A 16,634-nucleotide genomic window follows, 5' to 3' on the forward strand; every position below is an offset into this window, starting at 1 on the left:
CACACACACCTGGATATACACACCAGGGTACACACACACACACCTGGATATACACACAGAGAAGGAGACTGACTTAAGCTCTGTGTAAAAACCTCCTGACTGATGAAAACCTAAAACATCTCTGAACTCCATCAGCTGTTCGCTGTAAACACACCACAGCAAGCTGGCTGCTGTTTCCCAGCAACGCATTTAATGCTGATGTTCGATCTCAAGCGATGTCTGCGAGACTCTCTGACTGTTGGTTGTGATTTATTGGTTTGCAAACAAAGGTGGAAAAGAAACGAGCAGTCGTAGAAAAACAGCCGACATGCTCCAGTTAAAGCCAGTAGCCTCTACTGTCCATTCAGTAATTCACTGCAAGGCAAGGCATTTATGCCAAATCCACTGTAACGGCCCAGAGCGAGCTGACAGGCAGGTTAGTGACTTTATCCTGTCTCTCTTTAGTATGAGAGTCCTACCTGAAGAGAGGCTGTGAAGTCTTCATGTTACGCCGTACGAGAACCACATACAACATTATTTTTCAAATTAGGTTGGACTTGACTTTAGCGTGAGGACACGTGACAACGCTCGGTTTTCAAAAGAAGGCGTCTATACAGTATTGAGATTAATTGGATCTTATTCACAGAAAGTATAAAACATATTACATGTGTCCATTGAAAGTAAAATGTTAGGGAAGTTATTTTACTACATGTGCAGATGGCCCGACGATTTCACCCACCACCACCAAGTTACCCACTAAAGTTTGTCTTGTCAGCTTCTGTCAAGCATAAGGCCGTTGTACAACAAGTCAAGGTACAGCGTAACATGCAAAATTACATTTTCTATTCTTTGATTTAGGGTTTTTGGGAAAACAATCTAATAAAAATAAATTTGTTGACTTTTGTTGCTGTTTCATCAGTATTTATAGCTATACAATGGGTTTATGGTTAAATAATTTACTAGAGCACAACATTGTTTACAAGTGTACCATTTAACTTTAAAATTTGTAAAATCTTTCTTCCGAACAGGGCCACTCAATATAGTCTCTTAAGATCCTGTGGGAAACACTGCCTGACCTTAGACAGAGTCCTCACCCTGAAAGGCCTGATGTTGCAGCGACTTGTATGGCGAGCGTTAGGGGGACTTGCGCGTTAGGGGGACTTGCGCATTAGGGGGACTTGCGTGTTACGGGGACTTGCGTGTTACGGGGACTTGCGTGTTAGGGGGACTTGCGCGTTAGTGGGACTTGCGCGTTAGTGGGACTTGCGCGTTAGTGGGACTTGCGCGTTAGTGGGACTTGCGCGTTAGTGGGACTTGTGTGTTACGGGGACTTGCGTTAGGGGCACTTTTGGTCCCCACAGTGAGACTGTAAACAGATTCACGTTCCCACACACACCAGTCCAGTCTGTGGACTCCTCCCATCCTCTCGGTTTCCCTGTGGACATAAATAGAGCTTGTCGGCAGGGTCGGAGGTCGGAGGGTGGAGGGGGGGTCAGAGCGGTGTTGTTAGAAGGAAGTGTCGTCAGGATCTGGGCGGCGCTGCTCTGCTGCTTATTGTTCTCTGTTAGAAAGAAAAGATCGCAGAGGAGAGAGAGGAAAACTCCTGCTGCTGTTTGTTCAGTAAAGTTTGAGCTTCTCAACGCTGAAGAAGAAGACAACGACGTTATTGGCTGGTGGATGATTGGCAGGTGGCTATGAGGACGTAGGTGACTTGAGTTTCTACTTTCTTTGTGTTTGTGGACGGAGGCAGACGGAGGCTGTTGTTGTGAAACTGTGTTAACATACCTCAGGGGTTTATGTTGTAAACTGATTAGTGAGCTGAAGCGTCTCAGCTGTTAAAGGAACAGAACGTCTCAGACCGGCGTGCTCCAGAAATCAGCCTGCAGCAGGTCCTCGCCACTGTTTAAAGTTCAAACCAACTCTGCTGCTGCTGTGTTCAAGGACACCCTGACAGCGCCGAGAGCCGGTTGCTCTGTGATATATCAAACCAATAAATACACAGTACCTGTACTAATACTGCAGTACTGTGTCCTGTGGTGTGATTAGTACAGGAAAGAGTTGTATAACTAACATCCACTGTTACAGCGCGCTCCAGAATAATATGACTGTGTTATAATACGAGTAATAATAGCTTTTTCTAAGGGTGTGTGTGTGTGTGTGTGTGTGTGTGTGTGTGTATATAATATATATATGTTCGGAGCTGTAACTCACCTGGGAGAGCGCCTACCTTTAAGGCGGAGTCCTAACCCTTTGCCGCATGTCTTCCCTCAGTCCCTCCCGCCTTTCCTGTCTGTCTGCAGCTGTCACATCTAACCGAGGCTAAACGCCAAAAAGACATCTAATATAGATTTATGAACATTTATGAACGCTATGGCGCTATATAAATAAAACTGAACAGATAAGATCTCATATTACAGTATAAAATACATGGTGTTTAGTACAATGAATAACTTTGACCTCAGCTGTAATTAGTTTTTACAGCTAATTAGCACATGTTAGCATGCTAACACGCTAACTTAGACAGTTAACATCACACCTGCTGAACATCAGCATGTTAGCATTGTCATTGTTAGCATGTTAGCCTGCTGATGTTACGTTGTGAACCTTTAGCTCTTTGCATTAAAAGCCGTAATAGTTCAGTTGATAGTTCAGACTGTTTTGACCATCTGGACACAAACACACTCGCAGTGACGCTGTTCACCTGTGGAAGGACACCTGAGCTGCAGAGAGGTGAGCTCACTGTTCATCACTTACTGAAAGATTTCATGTCTGATGGAAGTAGACAAAAGTAAAAGAGAGCATACGTGTCGTAGCCGTTAGCCCACAGCTCTGCACGCCTCGCACCCGTGAGCCTGAACAGCGGCTGCTGCTGCGTGCTGCGAGTTGAGCAGCTGCAGGAGGAGACGGCGTAACATGTAGGCGGGAGGGAAAGAAGCCGGTCCGATGGTCGGAAATCAAAAGCTGATTTCCATCGAGTTTCAAATCAGTAGTGTACGTGCTGATGTCACAGTGCTGATGTCACTGTCTTTGTGTAACAGTCCAGCTGTTTGTGCGAGCTGAAGTTGGAGGTCTTCCTGCTGTGATCTCACTTCCTTTCTTGGAGCGTGCCGGGCGCCACTGCAGCCTCTCCGGTTTGTACAGACTCCGACCACGCCGTCCAATCACAACTCACTCTGCTGTCATATGATAACCGTGTAGAAAACCAACCCAATGATGAGATCACAAGCTCTAAAAGTAAACAACAACAACAAACAGGAAGTGTTTCCACTTCCTCTTCAGGTGTGGGTTCATGCAACAATTCCAACTCAAGGCCCACTAATAAGCTTCGGTCAGGTGATCAGACAGTAAGGGGACTTTGAGTTGGATTCTTTTGTTAACACTTAGTTAAACGCTTCATGTGAATGTAATTTTCAATGAATCCAGAAAACAAAGAACCCGGTTGTTCCGTCATAACATGAATTATTAGTGGTAGTTTCACTGACCCTTCATGATCAATAACTGCCTCGTCTGTGATCCATGAAACTAAATCAGAAGCTCTTTAACTGCAGAGGTTTCTGAGGCTGTCGCCTCGGGATCCAGGTTCAGGTCTTGGCACTAACACAGAACTCCGGTCAGACGGGTCTCCTCCCTGACTAACTCTGTGTCCTTCTTCTTCTGCGCTCACTCTTCTTCTGTGGTGTGCAGCGAGTCGGCGTGTCGTTTCTACAGCCATCAGATGAAGGGGAAGCACCTGGCCATCAAGAAGATGAACGAGATCCAGAAGAACATTGACGGCTGGGAGGGGAAGGACATCGGCCAGTGCTGCAACGAGTTCATCATGGAGGGCACACTGACCCGCGTGGGCGCCAAACACGAGCGCCACATCTTCCTGTTCGACGGCCTGATGATCTGCTGCAAGTCCAACCACGGCCCGGCGCGACTGCCCGGCGCCGGCTCCACCGCAGAGTACCGGCTGAAGGAAAAGTTCTTCATGCGCAAAGTTCAGATCAATGACAAGGACGATAAGGAGGGCGAGTACCGGCATGCCTTCGAGATCATCCTGAAGGATGGGAACAGCGTGGTGTTCGCCGCCAAGTCTGCCGAGGAAAAGAACGGTTGGATGGCTGCGCTGATCTCGCTGCAGTACCGCAGCACGCTGGAGCGCATGCTGGACTCGGCCATGCTGCAGGAGGAGAAGGAGGAGCAGATGAGGCTACCGGGAGCCGAGGTGTACCGCTTCGCTGAGCCGGACTCCGAGGAGAATGTAGTGTTCGAGGAGAATGTCCAGTCCAAGTCCGGGATCCCCATCGTCAAAGCTGGGACAGTCCTGAAACTGATCGAGAGGCTCACCTTCCACATGTATGCAGGTGAGGCATGATGTCACTCAGGTGTTTATTAACGGGACTAGGTGAGGCGTGATGTCACTCAGGTGTTTATTAAGAGGACCAGGTGAGGCGTGATGTCATTCAGGTGTTTATTAACGGGACCAGGTGAGGCGTGATGTCACTCAGGTGTTTATTAACGGGACCAGGTGAGGCGTGATGTCACTCAGGTGTTTATTAAGAGGACCAGGTGAGGCGTGATGTCACTCAGGTGTTTATTAACGGGACCAGGTGAGGCGTGATGTCACTCAGGTGTTTATTAAGAGGACCAGGTGAGGCGTGATGTCATTCAGGTGTTTATTAAGAGGACCAGGTGATGCGTGATGTCGTTCAGGTGTTTATTAACGGGACCAGGTGAGGCGTGATGTCACTCAGGTGTTTATTAACGGGACCAGGTGAGGCGTGATGTCACTCAGGTGTTTATTAAGAGGACCAGGTGAGGCGTGATGTCACTCAGGTGTTTATTAACGGGACCAGGTGAGGCGTGATGTCACTCAGGTGTTTATTAAGAGGACCAGGTGAGGCGTGATGTCATTCAGGTGTTTATTAACGGGGCCAGGTGAGGCGTGATGTCACTCAGGTGTTTATTAAGAGGACCAGGTGATGCGTGATGTCGTTCAGGTGTTTATTAAGAGGACCAGGTGAGGCGTGATGTCATTCAGGTGTTTATTAACGGGACCAGGTGAGGCGTGATGTCACTCAGGTGTTTATTAACGGGACCAGGTGAGGCGTGATGTCACTCAGGTGTTTATTAACGGGACCAGGTGAGGCGTGATGTCATTCAGGTGTTTATTAACGGGACCAGGTGAGGCGTGATGTCACTCAGGTGTTTATTAAGAGGACCAGGTGAGGCGTGATGTCATTCAGGTGTTTATTAAGAGGACCAGGTGAGGCGTGATGTCATTCAGGTGTTTATTAAGAGGACCAGGTGAGAAGTGATGTCACTCAGGTGTTTATTAAGAGGACTAGGTGAGGCGTGATGTCATTCAGGTGTTTATTAAGAGGACTAGGTGAGAAGTGATGTCATTCAGGTGTTTAGTAAGAGGACCAGGTGAGGCATGATGTTACTCAGGTGTTTATTAAGAGGACCAGGTGAGGCGTGATGTCACTCAGGTGTTTAGTAAGAGGACCAGGTGAGAAGTGATGTCACTCAGGTGTTTATTAAGAAGACTAGGTGAGAAGTGATGTCACTCAGGTGTTTATTAAGAGGACCAGGTGAGGTGCGATGTTACTCAGGTGTTTATTAAGAGGACTAGGTGAGAAGTGATGTCACTCAGGTGTTTAGTAAGAGGACCAGGTGAGAAGTGATGTCACTCAGGTGTTTAGTAAGAGGACCAGGTGAGGTGCGATGTCACTCAGGTGTTTAGTAAGAGGACCAGGTGAGAAGTGATGTCACTCAGGTGTTTATTAAGAGGACTAGGTGAGAAGTGATGTCACTCAGGTGTTTAGTAAGAGGACCAGGTGAGGTGCGATGTCACTCAGGTGTTTATTAAGAGGACTAGGTGAGAAGTGATGTCACTCAGGTGTTTAGTAAGAGGACCAGGTGAGAAGTGATGTCACTCAGGTGTTTATTAAGAGGACTAGGTGAGAAGTGATGTCACTCAGGTGTTTAGTAAGAGGACCAGGTGAGGTGCGATGTCACTCAGGTGTTTATTAAGAGGACTAGGTGAGAAGTGATGTCACTCAGGTGTTTAGTAAGAGGACTAGGTGAGAAGTGATGTCACTCAGGTGTTTATTAAGAGGACTAGGTGAGAAGTGATGTCACTCAGGTGTTTATTAACGGGGCCAGGTGAGGCGTGATGTCACTCTGGTGTTTAGTAAGAGGACTAGGTGAGACTTGATATGCTCCTTCTGTCTTTCAGAAGGACATTTTAATCTGGCTCATATGAAATCAGTGATGATCCTCATCGGAAATAAATCCTTCGTGTTTTTGTTGTCCTCTTTTGTCTGATCACAGTGATTATTGACCGTCAGTCTGCTTCCTGTTTCTGTTTCCTCCAGATCCAAACTTTGTCCGAACATTTCTGACCACCTATAGGTCTTTCTGTAAACCTCAGGAGCTGCTGGACCTGCTCATGGAGAGGTGAGCTCACCTGTCGGACAACACAAGGACCAATCAGACCGCTTCAATACAGTTTTAGAGGATTTAGACCAGAAATCCAATTTTTTAATACTTTGATTTTATTTCTTCACATAATAATTCACTGATAGGCTGTGTAACTGTTATCATGGAGGTCACACAGTTTTCCCAGAATCAGCTGATAAACAAAGAGAAAGGCCAGACAGGTAAGGAGGAGCCAGTCCAGGAAGTGCTTTGTAGACCAACTGTAAGGTTTTAAATGACGCGGACAAAGCATGGAGGATTCATGATAAGAGGGTTTAACAAGCATGAAACATGAAGATGTGGTGCCCACAAGGAGACGCTGCTCTGTTCCTGTCTGCTGTGAGTCTTCCGGTTCATAAATCCTGTAGAAGAGTAGTTTTCCTGTCCCAGCTCCTCCTGGGCAGGACCAGTCTGACATCCCTTCATCTCTTCTCTGTCTCTGCTGAAGCTGTGAGCCAAGTGCTGATCCCAGGTCTGCCATGTTGTTGTGTTCAGATTCGAGATCCCGGAGCCGAGGCCCAGCGAGGCGGATCAGATGGAGGGAGGAGAGCAGCCGCTCAGTGCTGAACTCAAACGCTTCCGGAAAGAGTTTGTTCAGCCGGTACAGCTCAGGTAGAGACTGCTAACTGACTGACCCAGGACCTGATGTCCCACTCGGTTTCCTCTGACATCATGGTGACATCACGGGCCATGAATGGCCCTACTCACTACGTCAACTAGGGGTGTAACGGTACACAGAATTCACTGTCGGTACGTTTTGGGTACAGCAGAAAGACGGAACAGCGACTCTAGAACATGGACGTTAGATTGCGGATTTGGTCTCTGTTTCTGAACCGTTACACCCCTGTGATTGGCTGAGAGGTGACCTGTCAGACAAAATGTCATCAACAGACTTCATTAGAAATATTTTCTAAACCTGAAGAGTCCTAATTACCAGGACCTAACAGGAGTCCTTGACTTCTCTCAGACCAGGACCTAACAGGAGTCCTTGACTTCTCTCAGACCAGGACCTAACAGGAGTCCTTGACTTCTCTCAGACCAGGACCTGATGAGTTTTTAACGTCTTTCAGACCAGGACTTGACGTCTCTCAGACCAGGATCTGACGAGTTCTAAACGTCTTTCAGACCAAGACCTGACAAGTCCTAAACATCTTTCAGACCAGGACTTGACGTCTCTCAGACCAGGACCTGATGAGTGTTAAACGTCTCTCAGACCAGGACTTGAATTCTCTCAGACCAGGACCTGATGAGTCTTAAACGTCTCTAAGACTAGGACCTGACGAGTCCTTGACTTCTCTCAGACTAGGACCTGACGAGTCCTAAACGTCTCTCAGACTAGGACCTGACGAGTCCTAAACGTCTCTCAGACTAGGACCTGATGAGTGTTAAACGTCTCTTAGACCAGGACCTGACGAGTCCTAAACGTCTCTCAGACCAGGACCTGATGAGTGTTAAACGTCTCTTAGACCAGGACCTGACGAGTCCTAAACGTCTCTCAGACCAGGACTTGACTTCTCTCAGACCAGGACCTGATGAGTCTTAAACGTCTCTAAGACTAGGACCTGACGAGTCCTTGACTTCTCTCAGACTAGGACCTGACGAGTCCTAAACGTCTCTCAGACCAGGACCTGATGAGTGTTAAACGTCTCTTAGACCAGGACCTGACGAGTCCTTGACTTCTCTCAGACCAGGACCTGACGAGTCCTTGACTTCTCTCAGACCAGGACCTGACGTGTCTTAAACGTCTCTCAGACCAGGACTTGATGAGTCTTAAACGTCTCTTAGACCAGGACCTGACGAGTCCTTGACTTCTCTCAGACCAGGACCTGACGTGTCTTAAACGTCTCTCAGACCAGGACTTGATGAGTCTTAAACGTCTCTTAGACAAGGACCTGATGAGTCTTAAACGTCTCTTAGACCAGGACCTGATGAGTCTTAAACGTCTCTTAGACCAGGACCTGACGAGTCCTTGACTTCTCTCAGACCAGGACCTGACGTGTCTTAAACGTCTCTCAGACCAGGACTTGACGTCTCCCAGACCAGGACCTGACGAGTCCTAAACGTCTCTCACACCAGGGCCTGACGAGTCCTAAATGTCTCTTAGACCAGGACCTAACACGTTTTTGACTTCTCTTAGACCAGGACCTAACACGTCTTTGACTTCTCTTAGACCAGGACCTGACGAGTCCTTGACTTCTCTCAGACCAGGACTTGACGTCTCTCAGACCAGGATCTGACGTGTTCTAAACGTCTTTCAGACCAAGACCTGACGAGTCTTAAACGTCTTTCAGACCAGGACTTGATGTCTCTCAGACCAGGATCTGACAAGTCCTAAACATCTTTCAGACCAGGACCTGACGAGTCTTAAAAGTCTCTTAGACCAGGACCTAACACGTATTTGACTTCTCTTAGACCAGGACCTAACAGGAGTCCTTGACTTCTCTCAGACCAGGACCTAACAGGAGTCCTTGACGTCTCTCAGACCAGGACCTGATGAGTCTTAAACGTCTCTCAGACCAGGACTTGACGTCTCCCAGACCAGGACCTGACGAGTCCTAAACATCTCTTAGACCAGGACCTGACGAGTCCTTGACTTCTCTCAGACCAGGACTTGACGTCTCTCAGACCAGGACCTAGCAGGAGTTCTTGACGTCTCTCAGACCAGGACCTGACGAGTCCTAAACGTCTCTTAGACCAGGACCTGACGAGTCCTTGACTTCTCTCAGACCAGGACTTGACGTCTCTCAGACCAAGACCTAAAACGTCTTTGAGTTCTTTTAAACCAGGCCCTGACTAGTCTTAAATGTCTCTCAGACCAGGACCGGATGAGTCTTAAACGTCTCTCAGACCAGGACCTGACGAGTCTTTGACTTCTCTTACACCAGGACCTGACGAGTCTCAAACGTCTCTCAGACCAGGACCTGATGAGTCTTAAACATCTCTTAGACCAGGACCTGACGAGTCCTTGACTTCTCTCAGACCAGGACTTGACGTCTCTCAGACCAAGACCTAAAACGTCTTTGAGTTCTTTTAAACCAGGCCCTGACTAGTCTTAAATGTCTCTCAGACCAGGACCTGATGAGTCCTAAACATCTTTCAGACCAGGACCTGACGAGTCTTTGACTTCTCTTACACCAGGACCTGATGAGTCCTAAACGTCTCTCAGACTAGGACCTGATGAGTGTTAAATGTCTCTCAGACCAGTACCTGACGAGTCCTAAACGTCTCTCAGACCAGGACCTTATGAGTCTTAAACGTCTCTCAGACCAGGACCTTATGAGTCTTAAACGTCTCTCAGACCAGGACTTGACTTCTCTTAGACCAGGACCTGACGAGTCTTTGACTTCTCTTAGACCAGGACCTGACGAGTCTTTGACTTCTCTCAGACCAGGACCTAATACGTCTTTGACTTCTCTTAAACCAGTACCTGACGAGTCCTAAACGTCTCTCAGACCAGGACCTGACGAGTCCTAAACATCTCTCAGACCAGGACCTAACACGTCTTTGACTACTCTGAGACGTTTAGGACTCGTCAGGACGAGTCTTGGAGTTAAACTGGTTGTGTTTCCTGGTTTCGACTTTCAAGTTGTTTGAGCTTTGACACAGTGTTTTTAATCAGTCTTCAGTTTCCTGGAAAGAATTCGCTCGTCTGGTTCCAGTTAGAGAGAAAATCCAGGTTTCAGTTCCTAGCGACGATTTTTTAAACTCAACATCAAGTTAGACTGATGATGTCGTTGATCCATGTGACCTGTGATAACTCCTCCCCCTCCTGCAGAGTGCTGAATGTGTGTCGTCACTGGGTGGAGCATCACTTCTACGACTTCGAGAGAGACGCTCACCTGCTGGGACGACTGGAGGAGTTCATCGCCTCAGTCAGAGGTACGCGCCCGTCAGTACGCCTGTCAGTCAGAGGTACGCGCCCGTCAGTATGCCTGTCAGTCATCAGTCAGAGGTGTACGCCTGTCAGTACGCCTGTCAGTCAGAGGTACGCGCCCGTCAGTATGCCTGTCAGTCATCAGTCAGAGGTACTCGCCTGTCAGGCGTCAGTCAGAGGAACGCGCCTGTCAGTACGCCTGTCAGGCGTCAGTCAGAGGTACGCGCCTGTCAGGCATCAGTCAGAGGTACGCGCCTGTCAGGCGTCAGTCAGAGGTACGTGCCTGTCAGTACGCCTGTCAGTCAGAGGAACGTGCCTGTTAGTACGCCTGTCAGGCGTCAGTCAGAGGTACGCGCCTGTCAGGCGTCAGTCAGAGGAACGCGCCTGTCAGTACGCCTGTCAGGCGTCAGTCAGAGGTACGCGCCTGTCAGGCATCAGTCAGAGGTACGCGCCTGTCAGGCATCAGTCAGAGGTACGCGCCTGTCAGGCGTCAGTCAGAGGTACGCGCCTGTCAGTACGCCTGTCAGTCAGAGGAACGTGCCTGTTAGTACGCCTGTCAGGCGTCAGTCAGAGGTACGCGCCTGTCAGGCGTCAGTCAGAGGTACGCGCCTGTCAGAACGCCTGTCAGGCGTCAGTCAGAGGTACGCGCCTGTCAGGCGTCAGTCAGAAGTATGCGCCTTTCAGTACGCCTGTCAGTCGTCAGTCAGATGTGTACGCGCCTGTCAGTCGTCAGTCAGATGTGTACGCGCCTGTCAGTCATCAGTCAGATGTGTACGCGCCTGTCTGAATTCCTGTCTGAACGCCTGTCAGTCAGAGGAACGCGCCTGTCAGGCGTCAGTCAGAGGAACGCGCCTGTCAGTACGCCTGTCAGGTGTCAGTCAGAGGTACGCGCCTGTCTGAATTCCTGTCTGAACGCCTGACAGTCAGAGGTACGCGCCCGCCAGTCAGAGGTGTACACGCTTGTCAGTCGTCAGTCAGAGGTATGCGCCTGTCAGTCGTCAGTCAGAGGTATGCGCCTGTCAGTCGTCAGTCAGAGGTATGCGCCTGTCAGTCGTCAGTCAGAGGTATGCGCCTGTCAGTAAGCCTGTCAGTCAGAGGTATGCGCCTGTCAGTAAGCCTGTCAGTCAGGGGTATGCGCCTGTCAGTAAGCCTGTCAGTCAGGGGTATGCGCCTGTCAGTAAGCCTGTCAGTCAGGGGTATGCGCCTGTCAGTAAGCCTGTGAGTCAGAGGTATGCGCCTGTCAGTAAGCCTGTCAGTCAGGGGTATGCGCCTGTCAGTAAGCCTGTCAGTCAGAGGAACGCACCTGTCAGTAAGCCTGTCAGTCGTCAGTCAGAGGAACGCACCTGTCAGTACGCCTGTCAGTCGTCAGTCAGAGGAACGCACCTGTCAGAACGCCTGTCAGTCGTCAGTCAGATGTGTACGCGCCTGTCAGTCGTCAGTCAGATGTGTACGCGCCTGTCAGTCGTCAGTCAGATGTGTACGCGCCTGTCAGTCGTCAGTCAGATGTGTACGCGCCTGTCTGAATTCCTGTCTGAACGCCTGTCAGTCAGAGGAACGCGCCTGTCAGGCGTCAGTCAGAGGTACGCGCCTGTCAGAACGCCTGTCAGGCGTCAGTCAGAAGTATGCGCCTTTCAGTACGCCTGTCAGTTGTCAGTCAGAGGAACGCACCTGTCAGAACGCCTGTCAGTCGTCAGTCAGATGTGTACGCGCCTGTCAGTCGTCAGTCAGATGTGTACGCGCCTGTCAGTCGTCAGTCAGATGTGTACGCGCCTGTCAGTCGTCAGTCAGATGTGTACGCGCCTGTCAGTCATCAGTCAGATGTGTACGCGCCTGTCAGTCATCAGTCAGATGTGTACGCGCCTGTCAGTCATCAGTCAGAGGTACGCGCCTGTCTGAATTCCTGTCTGAACGCCTGTCAGTCAGAGGAACGCGCCTGTCAGGCGTCAGTCAGAGGAATGCGCCTGTCAGGCGTCAGTCAGAGGTGTACGCGCCTGTCAGGCGTCAGTCAGAGGTACGCGCCTGTCAGGCGTCAGTCAGAGGTACGTGCCTGTCTGAATTCCTGTCTGAACGCCTGACAGTCAGAGGTACGCGCCCGCCAGTCAGAGGTGTACACGCTTGTCAGTCGTCAGTCAGAGGTATGCGCCTGTCAGTAAGCCTGTCAGTCAGAGGTATGCGCCTGTCAGTAAGCCTGTCAGTCAGTAAGCCTGTGAGTCAGAGGTATGCGCCTGTCAGTAAGCCTGTCAGTCAGGGGTATGCGCCTGTCAGTAAGCCTGTCAGTCAGGGGTATGCGCCTGTCAGTCGTCAGTCAGAGGTATCCGCCTGTCAGTCGTCAGTCAGAGGTATCCGCCTGTCAGTCGTCAGTCAGAGGTATGCGCCTGTCAGTAAGCCTGTCAGTCGTCAGTCAGAGGTATCCGCCTGTCAGTCGTCAGTCAGAGGTATCCGCCTGTCAGTCGTCAGTCAGAGGTATGCGCCTGTCAGTAAGCCTGTCAGTCGTTAGTCAGAGGTATGCGCCTGTCAGTCGTCAGTCAGAGGTACGCGCCCGCCAGTCAGAGGTGTACACGCTTGTCAGTCGTCAGTCAGAGGTATGCGCCTTTCAGTCGTCAGTCAGGGGTATGCGCCTGTCCATACTCTGTTATTACTGCTATCATTAAAAACCTGATGGACCTGTACCTGGTTTAAACTCAACATGGTCCCTGGTCCAGGACCAGTCCCTGCTTACTAGCTGGGTTTGTAACCTCATTTATGTCGTGTGCTGCAGGTAAGGCGATGAGGAAGTGGGTGGAGTCAATCACTAAAATCATCCAGAGGAAGAAGCAGGTTCAGGTGAGCGTGCCCAGTCACAGCATCACCTTCCAGAACTCTCCTCCTCCTTTTGAGTGGCACATCTGTAAACCAGGAAACATAGACCAGTTCGACCTCATGACTCTGCACCCCATTGAGATCGCCCGCCAGCTCACCCTGCTCGAGTCAGACTTCTACAGGTAACACACTGGAGGTCACACACCTGCCACACACCTGCCACACACTCCCATCTGACCTGTGTTGTGTATCTGGTGTCCTGCAGGGCGGTGCAGCCGTCGGAGCTGGTCGGCAGCGTCTGGACCAAAGAGGACAAAGAGATTCACTCACCCAACCTGCTGAGGATGATCCGACACACCACCAACCTCACCCTGTGGTTTGAAAAGTAAGACCTGGTTCTGACCCACAAACCATCACAGACAGAGCACCAACCAATAAACCTAGTGTATTCACTGAGAGATGTACGGGTAAACCCGGCTCACCCGAAGTCCAGGTCCCTCTTCTATCTTTATTTAACCAGCTGAAACTCTCATTAAGACGACAGTAAATACAGCATCACAGACTACAGATGTTTCCTTACACAGATCAGAAGGATCCGGTCCAGGGACAGGGTTCTTTGTGAAAGCCAGCCGTGGTGGACTTACAGAGAAATCTGCAGGGGTTTTAACCTGCTTCACCTGCCTGACCTGGTTCAGACCTAGTTCTGAGGTGTGTGTGTGTGTGTGTTCTCTGCAGGTGTATCGTAGAAACGGAGAACCTGGAGGAACGAGTTGCTGTTGTATCCCGGATCATTGAGATCCTGCAGGTTTTTCAGGAACTCAACAACTTCAACGGCGTTCTGGAGGTGGTCAGTGCCATGAACTCATCTCCGGTCTACAGACTGGACCACACCTTTGAGGTAACATTTGTGACTTCAGCTTCTGGTTTAATAGATGTTCAGGTCCAGGGACCAGTCCTGTAGACCGTAGAGCAGCTGTGACCTGGACCTCCCAGCTGTATTCTAACATGAATGCTTCCTAGGCTACTCACACGCGGGCAGCTTGCTGTTTTTTTTGTTGTGTTAAGAGATCCCAGAATAAACGCTTATCCGCCAGTAAACAGCATCTGCTCATTCTTCCAGGCTTCTGAACCAACGTATGCCGCATAATCATGCAACCATGTGTTCTTTCACGTGGCGACATGGCTTTCTGGAACCAGCGGCGTTGAAAAAGGCCGTTACATGTAACGTTAACGCGACACCAGCAGCCACACATACATCAACCCTTTCTGGCTCCTTACCTTTACAGCACAGCGAGCCGCCATATTATACGGCAGCGTAAAAGCGGCTAATGTTTGTGATGGAGGGAGGGAGCGAGCGATGGGAGGGGCCGAGCGAATCTTTAAATTTTTGATTCTGATACATAGTAAAAAAATCAATGTGTGGTGGTCAGCGGCGATGGTGTGGCGGGTCGCCGCAAATGAATCAATGCATGGGAAACACTGTGCTGAAAGGAACGCATGAGGTGAGGGACTGATGTCACTCAAGTAAACACCAATCTCCCTGTCCTCTCTGTTTCATCATCTCAAACAGTTCTTTATTCACAGGAATTTACTCTGCTAGAGCAGAACACTAACTGAGTCTTCTGTTTCCAGCAAATCCCGAGTCGACAGAGAAAGATCCTGGAGGAAGCCCACGAGCTGAGCGAAGACCACTACAAGAAGTACCTGGCCAAGCTGCGCTCCATCAACCCCCCCTGTGTGCCCTTCTTCGGTACGCTCCACCAGTCTGCTGTCACCTGTCTGCTGTCACCTGTCTGCTGTCACCTGTCACCTGTTACCTGTCACCTGTTACCTGTCCCCTTTTACCTGTCTGCTGTCACCTGTTACCTGTCACCTGTCTGCTGTCACCTGTCTACTGTCACTTGTCTGCTGTCACCTGTCTACTGTCACTTATCTGCTGTCACCTGTTACCTGTCTGCTGTCACCTGTCTGCTGTCACCTGTTACCTGTCACCTGTCACCTGTCTGCTGTCACCTGTCTACTGTCACTTATCTGCTGTCACCTGTTTGCTGTCTGCTGTCACCTGTCTGCTGTCACCTGTCTACTGTCACTTATCTGCTGTCACCTGTTTGCTGTCTGCTGTCACCTGTTACCTGTCTGCTGTCACCTGTCTGCTGTCACCTGTTACCTGTCACCTGTCACCTGTCTGCTGTCACTTGTCTGCTGTCACCTGTTTGCTGTCTGCTGTCACCTGTTACCTGTCTGCTGTCACTTATCTGCTGTCACCTGTCACCTGTCTGCTGTCACCTGTTACCTGTCACCTGTTACCTGTCACCTGTCACCTGTCACCTGTCTGCTGTCACTTGTCTGCTGTCACCTGTTTGCTGTCTGCTGTCACCTGTCTTCTGTCACCTGTTTGCTGTCACCTGTTACCTGTTTGCTGTTACCTGTCTGCTGTCACCTGTTACCTGTTTGCTGTTACCTGTCTGCTGTCACCTGTCACCTGTTTGCTGTCACCTGTTACCTGTTTGCTGTTACCTGTCTGCTGTCACCTGTTACCTGTCTGCTGTCACCTGTCTTCTGTCACCTGTTTGCTGTCACCTGTTACCTGTTTGCTGTTACCTGTCTGCTGTCACCTGTCACCTGTTTGCTGTTACCTGTCTGCTGTCACTTGTCTGCTGTCACTTGTCTGCTGTCACTTGTCTGCTGTCACCTGTTACCTGTCTGCTGTTACCTGTCTGCTGTTACCTGTCTGCTGTTACCTGTTTGCTGTCACCTGTTTGCTGTCACCTGTCTGCTGTCACTTGTCTGCTGTCACTTGTCTGCTGTCACCTGTTACCTGTCTGCTGTTACCTGTCTGCTGTTACCTGTCTGCTGTTACCTGTCTGCTGTCACCTGTTTGCTGTCACCTGTCTGCTGTCACCTGTCTGCTGTCACCTGTTACCTGTCACCTGTCACCTGTCTGCTGTCACTTGTCTGCTGTCACCTGTTTGCTGTCTGCTGTCACCTGTTACCTGTCTGCTGTCACTTATCTGCTGTCACCTGTCACCTGTCTGCTGTCACCTGTTACCTGTCACCTGTTACCTGTCACCTGTCACCTGTCTGCTGTCACTTGTCTGCTGTCACCTGTTTGCTGTCTGCTGTCACCTGTCTTCTGTCACCTGTTTGCTGTCACCTGTTACCTGTTTGCTGTTACCTGTCTGCTGTCACCTGTTACCTGTTTGCTGTTACCTGTCTGCTGTCACCTGTCACCTGTTTGCTGTTACCTGTCACCTGTTTGCTGTTACCTGTCTGCTGTCACTTGTCTGCTGTCACCTGTTACCTGTCTGCTGTTACCTGTCTGCTGTTACCTGTCTGCTGTTACCTGTCTGCTGTTACCTGTCTGCTGTCACCTGTTTGCTGTCACCTGTCTGCTGTCACCTGTCACCTGTCTGCTGTCACCTGTCTGCTGTCACCTGTCTGCTGTCACCTGTTACCTGTCTGCTGTCACCTGTCTGCTGTCACCTGTTACCTGTTTGCTGTCACCTGTCTGCTGTCA

General features: G+C 50.0%; 1 protein-coding gene across 2 annotated transcripts in view; it reads left to right on the top strand.

Annotated features, from left to right (window-relative positions):
• Positions 1-16,634, top strand: part of LOC119899870 (son of sevenless homolog 1-like) — a 58,410-nt gene that overhangs the window by 16,030 nt on the left and 25,746 nt on the right. For both annotated transcript variants that reach the window (XM_038714681.1, XM_038714682.1), the window contains exons 11-18: positions 3,664-4,325; positions 6,342-6,423; positions 6,940-7,056; positions 10,220-10,323; positions 13,077-13,299; positions 13,383-13,502; positions 13,853-14,015; positions 14,750-14,867. In XM_038714681.1, the coding sequence (XP_038570609.1) occupies positions 3,664-4,325; positions 6,342-6,423; positions 6,940-7,056; positions 10,220-10,323; positions 13,077-13,299; positions 13,383-13,502; positions 13,853-14,015; positions 14,750-14,867 (1,589 nt within the window). The remainder of the gene's footprint in view (positions 1-3,663; positions 4,326-6,341; positions 6,424-6,939; positions 7,057-10,219; positions 10,324-13,076; positions 13,300-13,382; positions 13,503-13,852; positions 14,016-14,749; positions 14,868-16,634) is intronic.

Source organism: Micropterus salmoides, unplaced genomic scaffold, assembly GCF_014851395.1.
Source record: "Micropterus salmoides isolate LMB-PRFRI ecotype aquatic unplaced genomic scaffold, ASM1485139v1 Ms_hic_scaffold_12, whole genome shotgun sequence".
Classification (NCBI taxonomy): Eukaryota; Metazoa; Chordata; class Actinopteri; order Centrarchiformes; family Centrarchidae; genus Micropterus; species Micropterus salmoides.